The sequence below is a fragment of the Ursus americanus genome, chromosome 14 (genome assembly GCF_024610735.1).
Source record: "Ursus americanus isolate L20-20 chromosome 14, mUrsAme1.1.p, whole genome shotgun sequence".
In the NCBI taxonomy this organism is placed as follows: domain Eukaryota; kingdom Metazoa; phylum Chordata; class Mammalia; order Carnivora; family Ursidae; genus Ursus; species Ursus americanus.
Window position 1 is genome coordinate 8,322,977 of NC_142140.1, and position 17,035 is coordinate 8,340,011.

At 51.7% G+C, this 17,035-nt stretch overlaps 1 protein-coding gene and 1 long non-coding RNA gene across 12 annotated transcripts in view; one reads left to right on the top strand and one right to left on the bottom strand.

Moving 5' to 3' along the window:
* Positions 1-131: 131 nt before the first annotated feature.
* Positions 132-15,649, bottom strand: BRPF1 (bromodomain and PHD finger containing 1). Of its 11 annotated transcripts, none has more exons than XM_045808170.2 (14): positions 15,033-15,646; positions 12,517-13,125; positions 8,203-9,162; positions 7,196-7,358; positions 6,646-6,777; positions 6,103-6,249; positions 5,018-5,327; positions 4,367-4,690; positions 3,764-4,048; positions 3,111-3,258; positions 2,400-2,536; positions 2,179-2,297; positions 1,681-1,835; positions 133-967 (listed from the first exon to the last, which is right to left on the bottom strand). In XM_045808170.2, the coding sequence occupies exons 2-14, from the start codon at positions 13,113-13,115 to the stop codon at positions 784-786; spliced, it is 3,663 nt and encodes a 1,220-aa protein (XP_045664126.2). In that variant the 5' UTR covers positions 13,116-13,125; positions 15,033-15,646; the 3' UTR covers positions 133-783. The 11 variants fall into 11 exon arrangements, with proteins under 11 accessions (XP_087722931.1, XP_045664125.2, XP_045664123.2 ...); XM_045808172.2 differs by having other exon boundaries at positions 6,121-6,249; positions 15,033-15,645; XM_045808171.2 differs by having other exon boundaries at positions 4,367-4,687; positions 15,033-15,645.
* A 194-nt stretch (positions 15,650-15,843) lies between these two features.
* LOC123799190 (uncharacterized) overlaps positions 15,844-17,035 on the top strand; it is a 28,445-nt gene continuing 27,253 nt past the window's right edge. The window contains exon 1 of the long non-coding RNA XR_006781523.2: positions 15,844-16,135. This is a non-coding gene — a long non-coding RNA (uncharacterized LOC123799190). The remainder of the gene's footprint in view (positions 16,136-17,035) is intronic.

Sequence of the window (17,035 nt, forward strand, 5' to 3'; positions counted from 1 at the left end):
AGCAATCAGCAACCTCTTGAGCCCAATTATTTACTATCCCTGGGGGACTGAGCTTCCCTTTTTATTCCTTGCCCTGGCAGAAGGTAAGAACCCAAGAATTCCAAACCGACCATTTATTTTCTAAGAATCAATATATTTTCTTCCTTTGAAATAAATACAAACCAGTTTGAAAGGTGGGGGAATCTATGGGAAAAAGGGAAGTGGGGACAGGCCCCAGTCTTTTTTAGTACCAAATGACTCTGGCGCGACCCGGAAACGCAGTTACAAATGAGAATAATTTAAATTCTCCGCTAATTACAGTATTTACAACAGCAGGGGAGGGGGTCACCTAGTGCCCCTCTTCCGGGCTGGACAGACGTCAATCCCACTGCTAGGCTGGGCAGATGCCCGCTCACCTCACCACCTGCAGGGGGCCTCAGGCCACTAGGCAGTTACAGATTCTCCTGGAACGAGCAGAGCAGGCAGAAGTGGTGGGATGGCCTGTTTTATGCAGTGTCCTAACCTTGGCCCACCACCCTGCACTACAATGCTGTGAGGTCTCTGGAGCTTTCTGGCCAGTGGGACCTCCCCTCTTCTTGCGCAGAGCCACCATGGGCCCTTGGAGTGTTCTGTACAGTCCAGCTGCACTCAGGGCGGGAGGGACCTCCCCCACCCAGCTTCCCCTGAGACTGGCCCCAAGACCAGGAATGAGTCAGTGCAGAGGCCGGTGCCACTCCAGGACAGTGAGCAAAGGGGGAGGAGGGAGGTGGCAGGGCACTGTAGGTTGGGCTGTGCTGGGCATTATCAGTCACTATCACTGGTCTCGCTGCTCTGCTCGCCCTGCACCTTGCTGCGGTGCTGCAGAGCCCTGTGGTAGGCAATCTGCACTGACTTGCGGATGTTGGATTTGCGGCCCTCCAGCATCTTTTCCTTGTCGAGGTCCTGGTTCACGCCGAGAGGAACCAGCTTAGTTCTCGGCAGCCACTGCCTGTAGGACGAGGTGAGGATCACATAAGTCATCTCTGGGAAAGCAACAAGCACCAGCCTTCATCACACACTCATTCAAAAACACCTCCTGAGCGCCCACTCTGACCCAGGCTCTGGTGGGCAATGGGGTTACTGAGACTAAGAGAAACAGTCCCTGCCCTCAAGGAATGGCTAATAGTCTAGTGATGAAAAGAGCCCAGGCAACAGACATACTATGGGGTAACCACAGGGTATTTTTGAGTGCAAAAAACGGAGAGCCATGACCCAACCTGAAATAGGTACCCTGTCCCATAGGCTCCTGGCAGACTTGACTGACATTAAATATCCTCTGCAGACAATGCACAAAAGCACTCCATTACATACATGTGACAGAACAGAGATTGAGAGAGTGAATGTTTATCCCCATCTTGTCACCATGGAGGCAGAGGTGGGAAAACTAAGCCTAGAAGCCACCTAAGTCTGGGTGGGGAGCACATTTGTCATAGTCACTAATGGCCCTTTGGCTTCTAGCTACAGCTGTTTGTCAGCTGCTGCCCACTCAGGCTCTCAGACTCATGGTCAACACAATCCTTTTGCTCAAAGATGTAAGTCCCTCCCCCTCTGATTTGTGATAGCCCAGTCTGTCTGTTGCTGGAATTTCCTGGCAGCCTGCCCCTATACTCAGGGTTGCATCTGTGGCTGTGAATCACACCAAATGCTCCCCTTCTCCCTTACCAGGTTCGCTTGTTGTCAAAGAAGAGGACGAGGTAGAGATGCTCTCGGGCTTCCTGGGTCATCTGCTCCCCAAGTTTCAGCACCTCCAGTGGGGGCACAGGGATGGGAACCCCATGGTGGAACATACCTTCCCGGGGCATCTTTGGATCAATTATCTGAGGGTGTAATAAGACCTTTGTTTGGTTCAGTCCCTTTCTTCTGCACGGCTTAACTCTACCTAAGAATTGGGAGACTATCTCTGAAGTGGGGACAGAGAAAGGTTATGATGCCACAGGCTGCAATGCTGACCCTTCTTCTCATGATGAACTATTTCAGACCCTAGGGTGCAAAGGGAAGGAAAAGGGAGACATCGAACAACTAACCAGGAACTGTCTAAGTGTCTATCTGCCAAAGACCCTTGTTCTCCGCAGCTCAGCAGAGAGTAAGTAAAGTTTGCTAACTGTGTCTGCCATCTGGTGTTGGGAGACAAGGGATATGATAAGAAAAGGGGAAGCCTACCAGAGCTGGGTATGACGGATACCCTCGGCATTTGGCCCACACCAGGTCCAGAGCATCCAAGGGCGAGTCCTCATCCTCTGACAGCCAGCCAGCTCCCCGTCCTAGACTCTTCCTTACCACTTCACAGGAATGGGAGAGAGGGGGCAGATCAGCAGCCAGGGGGCTGGCAAGGCCCTGACACTGGGCCCCCGGCATCCCTCGCCTTAGGTGAGGGTACTTACTGCTGTGGCCCACGCCGCGGCCAGTGCCCACGGAGTAGGCCTCGTTCTCAGTGCCTGAGGTATCTTCACTGCTATCTTCCGGGAATGTGCCCCGAGAGAAGGAGGGCTTGCCCCGGCCTTGTTTTGAGGGTGTTGTGCTATGGACAAGACAATAAGAACTCAGCTTAAAGGAGGGGAAGAGTGGCTAATGGCATGGTAGATGTCCTCTCTTTATACCCCCAGGGTCTAAGAATTTTTGAAAGCTGAGGCCACTTGAAAAATTTCAAACCCAAATGCCCTCAGGGGGTTGGCAGTGATGTGATGGACATGGGCCGGATTTAGCAGTGGTGGTGAGGAGTACACCCCCTGTCTAAAGGCAGCACTGGCTAGATTTGCCAGATCTGATTTTTAAAGAGAATACAGGCAGTAGGAATTTTATGTGGCAGTACTGGATTCATTTTTTTAAAAACACCATGCTGGCCAAACAAAATATGTATGCAGGCCAAATCCAGGCCCCAAGGCATCAGTTTACACTCTCTGCTCTATGTTAGCTTAACCCAAGATGGTTTCCACTATTCCATTATGGTGACATTCTTATGTATGCCATTTATTTTGCAGAGAACCTTGGGTCTGAACCATCTTAATCAAGGCTGAGGTGGCTGCCACCCCACTTCCCAAAGGGAAACCTGGAAGGGCATCCTGGAGACAGGTCTTGATCTGGAGAGCTGGTACCTGGTTCGGTCTGAGGCAGCGCTGCTGCTGCTACTGCTGCTGGACTCAGAGTCAGAGCTGCTCCGGGGAAGGCTGCAGTCATTACGATATACCAAGAAACTCTTCTTCACTGGCTGATTTCCACCGCTGAAGCCATTTGCTGGTAAGTCTTGGTTGGTGGGAGGGGGAGGAGGGAAGGAATCGGTCAGGAAGATGTAGATCAGAGATGGCATGGGGGTAAGAGGGATTAGGAGCTTAGCTTTCCCTTCTGTGCTGGAAAATTCCTCCAACTTTGGCCAGCAGAGCCAGCTCTGGGCAGTGTCTGCCACAGTTGGCCATAGTCCTGCCCCACCCCTCGCACTTCCCTTGGCAGTTACTGGCCTTAAGACACAAATGGCTTAAAGGGCAGGAAATCCCCAAGGAGGGTAAGAAGAAAAGAGGTGAAGTGATACAATGGAGGGGATCCTGGACAGGAATCTAGCTGGGTCAGTGTTTCTGGACTTCAGTTTCCCCATCTATAAAATGAGGGGACCGAATTAAAGGATCTCTAAGGGCCCTTCTAGCTCTGATATATTATGGGCAAATGAAGGGATCGGTGGGAGTTATGTTGGGGATGATGGCAGCTTAGCTCACTCTCTCGGTGGGGGCGGGCGCTGGGTGATGGTGAGGCTCACCCATTGGGGGGTCTTCTGTGGATTTATCACTGTCGCTGTCTGAGCTCGAACTGGGCCGGGGGCTCCTACCCCGCTTGCGCTGACGTAGGGAGCCCATGATGGGGAGCTGGGGGGGCCCCACAGGACTGCCTCCGTGGCTGGGGGTCATCTGGCTCTCCCGGTTTTTGGGGGGCCGGCCCGGCCTCTTGGGCGGTCCAGCCGTCTTCGGGTTCTTTTTGGAGAACAGAACTGAGGTTCTCCTGCCCACCTCATGTGCGGGGGTTGAGGACATGTTGGGACCCAGGCCTGGAGCAGAGAAAGAGAGAAGGAGAGTTGGTGAGGGGCCTGATGTGGGAAGGGTAGATACCCAGGGTACGCCCTGGGTCTATACAACCATTACTCCAGCTAGAGTTGGGAGATGATCTGAGGGTATGGAATTGGGAATATTGTCTCTTATACAAATAGCCAGAGAGGCAGCTGAGAGGCCCCTGAATGGGGAATGAGGGAGAAAGTACAGCTAGCTGTGTAGGAGAAACCTCTGCCTGGGGCATGGCAGGGGCTGAGTGTGTGCTGCAGAGTCAAGTCTGGCTTGCTTTGGGGTCCACCTTGCTAGGGGGTTCAGACCTTTGCTTGTCTCCTGGCTGCTGCTCTCCTCGGCGGCACTGTCTGTCTGCCCATCCTTGTCACAGGATGCCGGGTGAGGTGTCAGACTGCCCCGGCTCGTGGGGCCGTGCCGCTCAGGCCCATCCCTTCCAGTTTCCCTCTGGTGGGCAAGCTTTCGCCGCAGTGCCGTCATCTCTTTCTTGATCATCTTTGCACGCCGTGAACGGCCCACGCTCTGCTTGCTGGCATTCACCTCATCCAGCCGCTCCAGCAACAACTTTAGCTGCTCTTCCACTGGCAGATGCTTCTGGTTCTCCAGCAGGACCAGCCGCTCTTCCTCTGCTGCTAGGGATGGACATGGAGAGTGGGGAAAGGTCAGACTCAGGGGAGCCCTCCGGGCCCCCTGAACCTGGGCAGGCAGCAAGAAACCCACTCTTTTCCCCTTGGCTTCTCACCAGAAAAGCTGTGTAACAGCAGCACCAAAATGTGGAATGGCGGACACTGCTATCCATTCACCCAGTCTGGCTTCTTGGGGAGCATTCCTGGGGATAGCTTGCCACTGCTCAGCCTAGCTACTTCCTGCCTACACTGCCTGTTCCCAGTAGGGGACTTTTGGCAAGCTGTTCATCCCTGGCATTGGCCTCTATGTGTGTAGCATGACTTATCACCCACCATCTTCAGTGTGTTGTGGGGCTTCATCTCCAGCCAGGCTGTGGGGGATATGCATGCCCGTCTCAAAGTCAATGCCCATTTTTTCTGCCTGGCGCCGGGCCTGGCGGAGCACAGCGCCACCCTGTTCACGGAGCCGCACTGCTGCCCGGTAGAAGATGGTATCCTTGGCGTTATACTTGAGGCAGTTGCTGACGATAAGGTTGAAGTCCTCCTCAAAATCATCAAAGTTCAGGTAGCGGTAAGCCTCCAAGTTCTGCTTCATGGTGAAAAAGTCCATGGGCTTTTTGATGTGGTCTAGGTAGTCAGGTACCTGGAGAGTAGGGTAGGTATGGCTAAGTGGAGATATGCTCCTCATTCTCCCTGAACCCTTGCTTCTAACACCCCCACCCCCTGAAATGCATCCAGCAACCTCTTCCCACCACAGTTAGAGGCAGGCATATAGCACAGGGAAAAGGAAAGCTAGATTCTAGTCTTGACTTTACCAGTCACAAGCTGTGTGACCATGGCAAGTCTCTTAACCCTTCTGGGCCTTCTTTTCCTCGCCTGGAAAATGGTGATGAAATTACAGTCAAATCTACTTCCTACAGCCACATGAGGCTTCGTGGCTATGGCAATCCTCTGGAAATAACACCATCTTGCATTCCTATGGCTCTTTTTACTTATCATTAAGACTTATAAGGAGGCTACTGCCTCAGGCCTCTCGTTTTATACCTTTTAGAGAGAAGAGTCTGCCAGTCAGGACCTAGGGCGTCAGAGCTGGTTCTTTAGGTGCTGAGCCTTCTAAAGTCTCCGTTCTAGGGTTCAGCACCCCGAAAGTGTCTTCCTGCCCTGGGATTATTCATTTGGCAGACTCAGTCCCTGCCTCTGGGGAAGGAGTGCAGATTGCCTCCCACTCTGGGCCCTTGGGGTATGACAGGGACAAGACAGAGTCCAGGTGACGCATGTGGCTCCAGTTCATCCTGAAGCCCCAGAGCCACCAGCCCCTCTCTTCATGGTCCCCTCCTAGTCCCTGGCCCAGACCTGCAGCAGGGGTCCAACTGGGAGAGGAACAGAAAGAAGGTGGAGTGAGGGGAAGGGATTCTTACTTCGTCCAATTCGGTTACCTCAGACAGAGGGACCGGCTCGCTGAAGATGTTGCCTGTGTCCTTTTCTTGGAGCTGCTCCAAGGTTTTGCGAAGGAGGATGAGGAAAGGGGTCAGCTGCATCTCCATGGCGATCTGCTGGACCTTGATCTGACACACATAAAGGCCCGATCAGCTAGGCCCAGGCCAGTCCCTTGGCAGAGGTCTGAGGGGATGGTAGCAGCTGGTTTGGGACATTGCCTTCCTTCTCCCCTGCCCACAGCTGAGTGTACTCACTCAGGTCTACTTTATAAAAAGGCCCAACTACTCTGGCTGGCCTTTCCCTTCCTTGAACTCCCAGTGCCAGCTACCTATATCACATAATTTAGGGTCCCTTTCATACTCTTCTGTGACATTCTGCTTGCAGTGAGCTTGAGAACACACTGGGCACCAGGAAACCTGACTCCAGCATCAGCCCTGTTGCTTCCTGGCCAGGGGGTACATGCTTTTCCTTGTCCCAGGACTGTTTTCTCTTCTGTAAGACAGAGTTGGCCCAGGAGCACTCACCGTCTCCCTTTTGAGCTTCTCCCGCTTGCGGATAAGCTCCACCAGCAGCCGAGCTCGTTCTAGGTCGTGCCGGAGCCGTTGCCAGGACTTGAGCTGTTCTTTGAGGGCCCAGTTCTTATCCTCAGAATCTCTCTATAGAGGCAAAAAAGGGGGTCAGGAGATGATGAGGGAGCCAGAAGAAAAGCCAAAGGGGAAGAGAGCCCAGAAGACCTGGGTCAAGGGCAGGTAAAGCTTAAGAAGGGAGCACAGTAGTTTATCAGCAGGCTCACTAGCTAAAGTGGGACTTCTTCAACCTATGTGCCCCCTAGACCTGGCACAGAATCAATGCTTGGTATATGCTTATTGAGTGAATAGATGAATGAACACACAGGAACACTGCCCTTCTAGCAAGCAGATAATCCATAAGGACTTCGTCCTGAGCCTGGTTTGAAGGCTAGCTTAAAGGAGGAAACACCCTAAGTCCTCGGACACTGAAAGCTATAGTCACAAATCTCAGTCCTTGTGTCCCTGGCCCCAGTTCCCAGAGCCCACAGGGAATCTGACACGGTACCCCGACTTGGTCACAATTCCTCTGAGACTGCAGGTGTGTCTGTAGGCGACGTAGCAGTGGGACTCCATTTCGGGACTGCCGTTTCAGCGTCCAGTAGCTGTGTAACCTCTGCATGAACTGGCTCTTCCTTTGGATGGTCAGGCGGTTGGTGATTTTACTGAGCCTGGGAAGCAGGGAATAAAGAGAAAAACCCAGTGAGCATGCTTTTCTTAAGCAGAATAGGGGTCTCTGGCTAGTGAGAATTCCTGAATGGGGCTGAATTGGGAATAAACCTATTGTCAAAAAGGCCTGTGACACTGGCTTAATGCAAAGAAGAGCAAATGGTACCAGACAGGAAGCCAAAACTCCCAGCATGAAGCCAGATCCCTACCCCTGTTCACGAAGTTGGTGGGGGAGGGGTGTCAGGGAGCTTGCCCCTAAGACTGCTCTTGTCACGGTAGCCTGGAGTACTATTTGACCCTGGGATACCCTGCTCGGATTGAGCCTTGGAAGGTTTTAGGATAAAGTACAATCATAAAGCAGTAAACTATAGAAAATCGACTAGATAGCACAAGAGAGAGTTAAAAATAACTGATGATGGTAGCCCTCATCTGGATTCATTTGTGGCAGTGACCACTTCGCAACTTCTTGAGCGTTTCCTTCCCCCTTTTTCGTTCCATTTCTCCCTTCAGGGTCAGACCGTTTCTGCTACTGTGGCTGGTAGCTACTCCATCCTCTTTCTTCCTAACTTAAACAAAACCATCAAAATGAAGGGCAGCTGAAAACACTTACTAGGTCTACCAGATAAAAGTTGACATTTCTGGCTCCTCATGTAAAAGTCAGGTGACCTCCTAGAGCTAACTTCTTTTGGAATCTGGTGTGATTTTTGTTTTTTTGGTTTTTTTTTTTTTTAACTTCTTTGTAGCTCCTGGTTAAGATAACCCAACCCTATCACTCCACTTGGGACTCTCTGTCTCTAGGAGGGCTTCTTCTTCCCTTACCAGCCTATCCATCCACTCCCCACATACCTGTGTGGTGGGATGCAAGGCACCGACACCACAGGAGCTGCTGCTCGCTTCTCTGCCAGGATCTTCCGTGCCTTCTTCATCTTGATCCGGGACTTGGCCTTTGCCTTCTTGACCTTCTCTGAGCTCCAACTCTTACCCTCATCCTCCTCCTCCTCCTCCTCCTCCTCACCCTCACTGTGGGATAGGGCAGGCAAGCGGCGTGCTGAACCTGGGGGTGTGTGGATGTCACAGTAGGCTGTCTTGCGGACACTGAAAGAGGTGCCGTTGGCACCTGTCTCCCGCACAGGCTCCATCTTCATGTAAAGGCCAGCCTGCTGGGCACATGTCACGTGGAAGGCTGTGTAGCAGTTGGCCTTGTGGCACTGGATGCAGGCCCCTGAGCCCCGCTGTTTGCAAATATAGCAGGTCAGCTTCCAGCGAGCTGGCGGGATGTGCTCAATGCTGTCGATAGGCTCCAGGAAGACTGTGTTGGCAAAGCAGACTTCAGGGATCCACAGGGCACACACCACATGGGCCCAGCGCCCATCATCTGTCTGCTTGAAGGCACCACCCTTGTTGGGGCACAGGGCACAATCCACAGCGCGGGAGGGTGACTGTAGGCAGCGGCGGCACAGCCACTGGCCCTCAGGGATGTAGGGGACACCATAGCACTCCTGGTGCACAGCCAAGTTGCACATGTCACAGAACAGGATGACATTGCTGTTCTGGCACTCACCATCATTACAGATACAGCACACGGCATCCTCGTCCACTAGTGCATTGGGGTCACCTTTATTGTGGCTTTCAAAGTAGGACTCCTTTTCCAGACGGTCCATTAAGTACTCAAAGATCTCCTGTGGGATGGGACTCACACCCTCTGTCTTCCGCCGCTCATTCATGATATCCAACCAGATGTAGTCCTCTTCGTCCATGTCATACTCTACTTCCTCGTCCAGCTCCTCTGCCGACTTCTCAATGTACCTGCAGTGCACGTAGGCAGCTCAGCATCATATGGTTGAGATTTCCTTCCCCTAAAGACAACGGGCTACAATTGCTGGACACTTACTCAGTGCCAGGCCTGTGCCTTTACTTATGCTGTCTCATTCCACTGTCATCCTAACCCCAGCTTTTGTAATTATTCTGGTTTTGCATAAAAGGAAATCTAAGGTTTAGGGAGTTAGGGAGCTTGTGTACTAGCTACTATACCACTGAGGTGCAGAGGCTCAATCAAACTCCTGAAGGGAGGCGGGTGGGGCAGCTAGGTCCTATTGTGTTGGTCTGGATGACAGTGCAAAGAGTCCCAAGGAAGGTCCTCATGTGTCACTTGCAAATTATATATAATTTTTAGCACCAGCTGGCAGTGTCCTGAATGGAGTTGCCATGGGTCTTCTGTCAGCTGGTGCAACTCCCTCAAACTCTAGGTATTGTGTTTGTTCTCTGGATAGCCTCGGAAGATAACAGAATAGCTAAGATTTACTAGGCATTTACTGTGAGCCAAGCATTTTCTGTTACACATTTATTCTCACCACAGCCATGGTATCAGTGTTCTTATTGCCCTTATTTTGTGGATGAGGAAAATGAAGCTTTGAGACATTAACTGCCCAACACAGATAGGTCACACAACCAGGAAGTGGCAGAGCTACAATTCACACTCTACCCTACAGCACTCATTGGACCAGCAGAACTGGAGCTGAGGGCTGCTCCAGGTGCCTGACATACAGAGCGAGCTCCCCATGCCCCCTGCTATGCTCTAAGTTGCCTGGACTCTAGTATTATAAAGCTACAGGGAGCTACAATGGAAAGAATGGGGCTTTGGCTTCTGACAAACATGGATTAAAATCCTGGCTCTGCCACTTTGTGACCTTCAAGTTATCACTGGTCCTTCCTGAACCTCAGTATTATTGATGATAGGATGAGAATGCTACCATTTTTTCCCAAAGACGTTTGTCAGGATTAAATGGAATTTGAAAAATGAATGGACTAAATGAAGTGGCACAACACAGCAGGCCCTAAATAAATGTTAGTTTCTGTTCCTCCCCTCCCCTCTCCACAACAGAAATGGGGTTCTGGGTGCTAAGAGCAGTCCAGGTGAGCACAGGGTCTGAAGCCATGCTCTGTATGACAATAGGTAAACATGGTCACCTCCCCAGGCTTTTGTTTCCTCATCCACAAAGTGGTGATGCTAACCTGAACCTATCTCACACAGCTGCTGTGAGCATTAAATGAGTTAATACACGTAAAGAACTTAGAACAGTACCTGGCATGATCCAAGTACTCAATAAACATTAGCTTTAGTATTAGCTTTTGTATAGCCCTGACCTATCTTGCCTTGTATTCTAACTATTTATGTGTCTAACTCCTCCAGTATAGGCTAGAGGCAAGAACCATGTCTGATTCACTACACAGAAATAGGCACAGTGTTGTTCATTTCAAAAGCATTTTGGGGGTGGAATGGAGGAGAGAACTAAAATACTGTGTCTATAGGAAGCTGTTTCTTCCTTAGCCCTGTACTTCTTCCCCAAAGTGACCACAAGGTCCTCATCCTTGAAAAAGGCTGTGGCTCAGAGCTTGTATGAACCATCCAGCCACTTCCAGGCCTTGGCACCTGTTCTCAACCTTTTCTGTGCCACGACACATGTGACATTACGCGATGGTGCATAACACACTCCCACGGTGTACCCATATTACAGGCTGTGGCACAGATAGATAATGTAGGCTGCATGTCATGTACAATTCCTGGCACACCAGCCTACACTCCACCCTCTTTCCCCCTTAAGAAAGCATATCAGATGCAAGCAAGAGAAAATGGTGTTCTTAGAGAGATGACCTCAAATCTTCTCAAATTTATATATAAAAAATATTTACAAAACTTGGACAGTTCTGCTAACAGTAGTAATAAATAACATGCAACATACCTCCCAGCTGATTGCAGTGTACCTAGCTGAGAAATGCTCCCCTGGAGAATAGATTTGAACCCCAAGAAGAAAGAGTGAATCTGAGCAGAAGGAGGAAGGAATGGGTGGAATGAACTGGTCTGGACTGCCTATCAGAGCAGAGAATGCTAGAAAGCCATTAGGAGGGAAGGCAGGCCCAGGCAGGGGTCTGTGTGTTGGGGGGGTGGGCACAGCAGTGAGTGCTAACATAAAAGAGAAGCAGTGGAAAGCCAGAAGGGGGTGGAGCCGGGCTGGACAGATGAAAGAAAAAAAGAGAGGAAGAGGAGACTGCCTAATATGTGAACAGTGGAGAGACCAAAGTATATTACTAGGCCAAATAACCTGAGTTCCCACAGACTTGATTTTATTTATTTTTTCATATTTTTCCCCCCACAGACTTGATTTTAAAGAACTGAGACTGAGTATACCATCACATGGATTGCATTTTTGGGAAAAACTACCTTTCATATAAAAACCTTTATAAGTCCTTTTTAGAGATCAGGCCTTCGGATTAGTGGACACCAAACATTGCTCCTTAACTTATCCGAATGCACTCTTTGCCTTGAATGCCAAGATTCAGGGAGAAGTTTTATACTTTGTTTTTGTACCATCCTTCAGCTAAGGTTTCTGTATGTAGCTTCACCCCCACACTGCCCCCATCCTTTCATTTTTTTATCTTGTATTAAAGGAATTTAGCTTTATGTCCCTGACTTTCTTAGGAGCCATCATGACTAATTTTGGAAGGAAATGGGATGCCAAGAAACAATTAAATGAAATAAATAAAAGGGCCAATGGTAGAGTACAAAACATAGGCGATGAAAATATTGCTTATACATGCCAAAGGATGGGTGACAGTAATAGAATGGGAAAATTACCTCTGCAGATTTACAAATTGCTCTCAGGACCTTATAAAATCAGTGTGCCTAGTCTTCTACCTCTAGGCTGGCAGAGGAATATTATACATGCTCTGCAGATGGGGTCATTAGAATGCCAGAACCTTTTCTCAACGTTGCACAGTGATGGAGTGGAGCGGGCCAGCAACCAGACACATGATGTTTTGTTACAGTGGAAACAGTATAGCTTTGGACTCAAAGTAACCTGGATGTGAATCCCAGTTCAAATCTATTAGCATGTAACTTTTGGTAAGTCTGGTCCCCTTTCTGGACTGTGGGTTCCTCATCTGTGAAATGAGAACAATACCTGCCTGAGAGAATTGTGAGAATAAAACAAGAGAGTGGCTGTAAAGTACCCAGTGCAGCATTCCTCTCACTGTCCTGGCAGGACCAGTGTGCTTCTGCTACCCTTTATCTCTGCCACTCTCCTCTCTGCTGCCTGTTACCTCTCCAGCTCCTGAGCCCTGCTTGACCAGTTTTTCAGAGAGGGGAGATAGAGGTGGCCTTACCGGTAATAGGAAGTTGGCCGGGGTGGGGCATCAGGGGTGTCCTGCTCCAACTCTCGGTATACCACCTCTGGTAGCTTGGGAGTGGTGCTCACAGAAGCATTATGGTGATGGTGATGGTTGGAGTCCTTGCGCTTCTCCTTGTTCTTATGCTTGCCTGACTTGGGAGTAGCGGCTGGTGTTTCAGTGTTCTCCTTGTTGCTGCCATTCTCAGGAGCCTCCTCAGGGGCCTCCTCATCCTCTGACACCACATCCAAGTTGTCAAAAATGCTGATGCGGTGGACACGGCCGTGCAGGTCCACCTCCACCATGCGTTGGGCCTGTGCGTAGCTCATCACCTCACGGCCCGGTGACTGGGATACCTCTGAGGGGCTGGGCGACTGCTTGTTGGCTGGGCGTGATTGGCGCCCCTTCTTCTTGTGCTTGCGGAGTGGAGTCTGCTGCGGGGGTGGTGGGTTGTCGTGGTCATAGTGATATAGGTGGTACTCAATACCACTGTAACTCTTGTAGACCTTGCGGCAGGTCTCCACAGGGCACTCATACGGTGGCTTAGTTGCCCGCAAGTTGTGGCAGAAAGTCTTCACATCAAAGTCCACCCCCATGCTGTCACATCTAGAATGTACAGATCAGTTAGCATAGGCCTGGGGACAAGTTCCTGGCCATCCACTCTCATCTCTCCACCCATCCTTCTCCCCAAGGGTCCTGGCCAGCCCACCTCTACAGTGACTCCAAATGCCATCACCTCCACACCATGGCCACAGTCTGGGCCTCATCACCTCCTGCCCAGTCATCCTGCCCTACATCTCAATATAGGCTAATAGCCTATAGCCTAATCTCATATAATGTGGCCAGAGTAGCAACAATCATGTCAATGTTTTGATTAAAAGCTTCCTAATGCTCCCTACTTATTTCAGGATAATATCCAAATTCCCTATGATGACATTCAAGGTACTCCTTTCATTGTCTGGCCCTAGTCCTCCTTTCCAGACTCTTCTCACTAGTTACAGCTGTACTTCCATTCCCTGAATGTTATACCCACTCATTCCCGCAAGATGATCTCTATTTGAAGTGGCTTCCATCCTGATTGGTGAGCTCCTACTCATTCTTCAAAACCCAACTCAAATGTCACTTCTTATTATGATTTGTCTTTCCCATAGGGAAATATGTTTCTACAGCATTCCATTCTTGTCATTCCATCATGGTGGCATGGCACTTACCACACTAGAAGTCCTTTGTCTCCTCCCACTAGACTGGGTGCTATGCAGCGCAGACATCAGAGTCTACCCACCTCTCTATATATCCAGTACCTGGCATGTAGTAGCCACTCAGTTTTTGGCAAATGAATGAAGAACTTGTTGAATGAATAGCTAAATGAGGGGATCACCAGATTTGGAGCTGACAGATGGATGAAGGCTAGTGTTAACCCATATAGAAGCTTGCCTGAATGGATAGCCAACGATTTAATCCTGGACACCAGCAGAAATCACTGCATTACAGAAAAAAGCAGTACATTTCTGAGGTCTTTAGAGAAAACCTCTGCCCTGGCCCTGGCTCTGGGAGTGGTACCTGACCCTGACTCTGGGAGTGATACCAGGTATTAAGGGTACAAACAGGAACATGACAATTTAGGCACACTCAGCTCCATGACGGTCCTCAGGGCCTTCCCTTCCTCCTCTCCAATGTTCCTAGGTGAGTAGTAACAGCAGATGGCACCAGCCCCCAGGAAGCCCAGCTTGGTCAGAGACTGCCCCAATTTCTCCAGGCCTAGTTGAGTTCAACAATTCAGCTAGGGTGTTGGCACCATTCCAAGCAAAGCCACCCTGAGCTCCCAGACAAATAGTGACCCCTCTTGGCTTCTCTCCAGCTACTTAGCCAAGCCAAGTGGGCTGCCCCATCCTTTCTGTCAAAGCCCCTGACTTCTACATTGGTAAAACTACTTCAACTTTTACTTCCTACCTGCAGCTGTGTCTTTAAACACAAACCAATCAGAGACCACGCAAGCTCTTCTCTTTCAATGATGGGTCCCTGGTGTATGCTGCGGCTCTGTCGCCCTGGCTCCCAAAGTAGCACAGAGCCCCGGACAGATGTCCCGCTGGGACTGGGCGGCAGAGGCACACGGGGTGGAGACAAGAACTCAGACTGGAAGCCCGTGAGGAAGGCCCAGGGCCCACAGGGGTATGGCGGCAGAGCTCAGGGGGCTGGAGGAAGTAGGGGGCGGGGGCCGGAGCGATCAGGCCGGGCCCAGGCGGTGCCCGCAGCCCTCTCCCGGATGCGGCGACGTTTCCCTTTTGTCGAAGTGTAACATGTTACACAAGGCTCCCCTCCTGCCATTGGCCTAGGCAGCCCTGGAGGATACTCTGTTGCCCTGGGACGCGGGCTGGGAGCTAATGCACTGTCAGTTCTCCCAGCTGGAGCGGCCCAAGGGGCACCCGGGCCAGGCAGCTCAGTGCACGCCCCACGAAAGTAGTCTAGTCCTTCCCCGCTGGCCACTCCCGCCCTGGTCCCAGGCCCGCACTCACCGGCCACCTCGAGTCCGGGTTCATCGCCGGGGGCGCCCGCCGGGGCTCCGACCCCACTTGGGGAGGCCGGCGGGGAAAGACGGGCCGGGGAGAGAGAGCCCCAACTCCGGAGACCGCAGATCTCACCACCCCGGCCCCCTGCCGCCCCACGCTCTGGCCCCGGCTCCCCGGGATTCCCGCGCTGACCCCTGCCGCTCCCGGTCCCGCCGGCGCCCTGGTGTCTCAGCTCCGTCGGCCGCCGCCCGTTTCGAAAGCCCCTAGGTTGTCCGGCCTCGGGACCCGACACCGCCGGAACAATGGACGCTCCCGGAGGCAGCGCGGGGACGGCGGCGGCGGAGACCGTGGCGGCAAAGGCAGTGGCAGCGGCGGCGGCAGCAGCGGCGGCGACGGCGTCTGCGCAGGGTAAACTCGGCGCCTCGGCGCTGTCGAGCTGCACTTTCGCCACAGATCCCCGCCCGCCTGCTGAGTCTCGAGAGGCCATTCTCTGAGATTCGGAAGAGCCCCTGGACACCCCATATGGCTTCTCTAGCACCTCCACCTTAGAGTTGAGTTTCTCTGGACTGAAGACGCGATATTCGGGATCCGGAGGGGTCGGGCCGTTTGTGGCGAATCTGCGGACACGGACGGTGAGCGCGGGGCTGGGCTTGAGGAGCCCGCCCTTCTCCCTTCCCCCTCTGCCTCCTCCCTCCCTCCTGCTGGCGCCGCGGCTGCAGTAGGGACCTGGCCTTGGTCTCCGAGAAAGGCGGCGAGGCGGGGCTGGAGTCACGGGGCGGGGCTGGGGGCAGGGCCGGGAGCAGGAGGGACACAGGCTGGAGCCTCAGGAAGGGCTTGGAGTTATGGGTAGGGGTGGGGCGGATCTGGCCGAGAATAAACCAGTCCATGGGGCGGAGTTTGCGGAGAATGGGCGGGGACATCTGTAAAGCGGGCCCCAGTAAGGAGAATAGGGGCTGAACAGGGTTAAAAGGGTGGGGCTAAACAGAAGAGTGGGCCTCAGGGAAGAAAGGGAGGGGCTTTAGATGGGCCTGGACGGCGTTGGGCTGGGGAGAAAGGACAGCTGGGAATAACGACGCGAGACTGAAGTGAAAGGGCGGGGCGTGGAAAAGGTAAAGGGGCGGGGCTGGAAGGAAAGGGCGGAACCACGTTAAGGATAACGGGAGTAGCTGAAGAAAGGGAAGGAGCTTGGGAAAGGCAAAGGAGCAGGACTGGAGGAAAGGTGTGGATCTGAAGGAAGGGGTCGAATTCGGGGAGGTGAAAAAGGCTGGTGAAAAGACTTGTGCACGGTAATGGGATTCAGATGCTGGGAACACTTTAGGGTTAGCGGGGAAATGCATCATGGCTATGAGTTGGAAGGCTGGAAGATTGTCAAAACAGACAACTGTTTTAATGTGACTGGGCCACTTAGTAGCCATGTGAACTTGGGCAAGTTGTCAAATTTTTCCTATCTTAAATTCTGTATTTATAAAAGAGAGCTCGAAAGCTTGTCAGTTCTTGGGGGTTTTGGTGAACTTGGGTGCTGGGAAGAGTCCACTTGTGAAGCAATGCTTGTTGCTGAGCCTCTTCAGTTTGCCATCCAAAGAAGAGCGTGAGGGACGCCTGGTTGATTAAGCGTCTGCCTTTGGCTGGGTCGTAATTCCGGGGTCCTGGGATTGAGTCCCGTATGGGGCTCCTTGCTGTGCGGGGAGCCTGCTTCTCCCTCTGCGTCTGCCTCTCTCCCCTGCTCGTTCTCTCTCTCTCTCTCTCAAATAAATAAAATCTTTAAAACAACAACAACAAAGAAGAGCGTGAAAGGGTCTTCCAGGGTTCTGGGGCAAAACTCGAAGTAAATGGAAGCTTCTATTGTATCTTAATGCAAACTTTGCATTCGACCCACACTAATGTATGTATTTTCATAAATAAAGCTTTCTGAAAAACATCCTAATAAAAGTAACACTCCAGGAAGTTGTTTGCTGGTTAAGATCTTGGGATCTGGAGTCAAACTGATGAGTTCTCTTCAAAAAGTGACT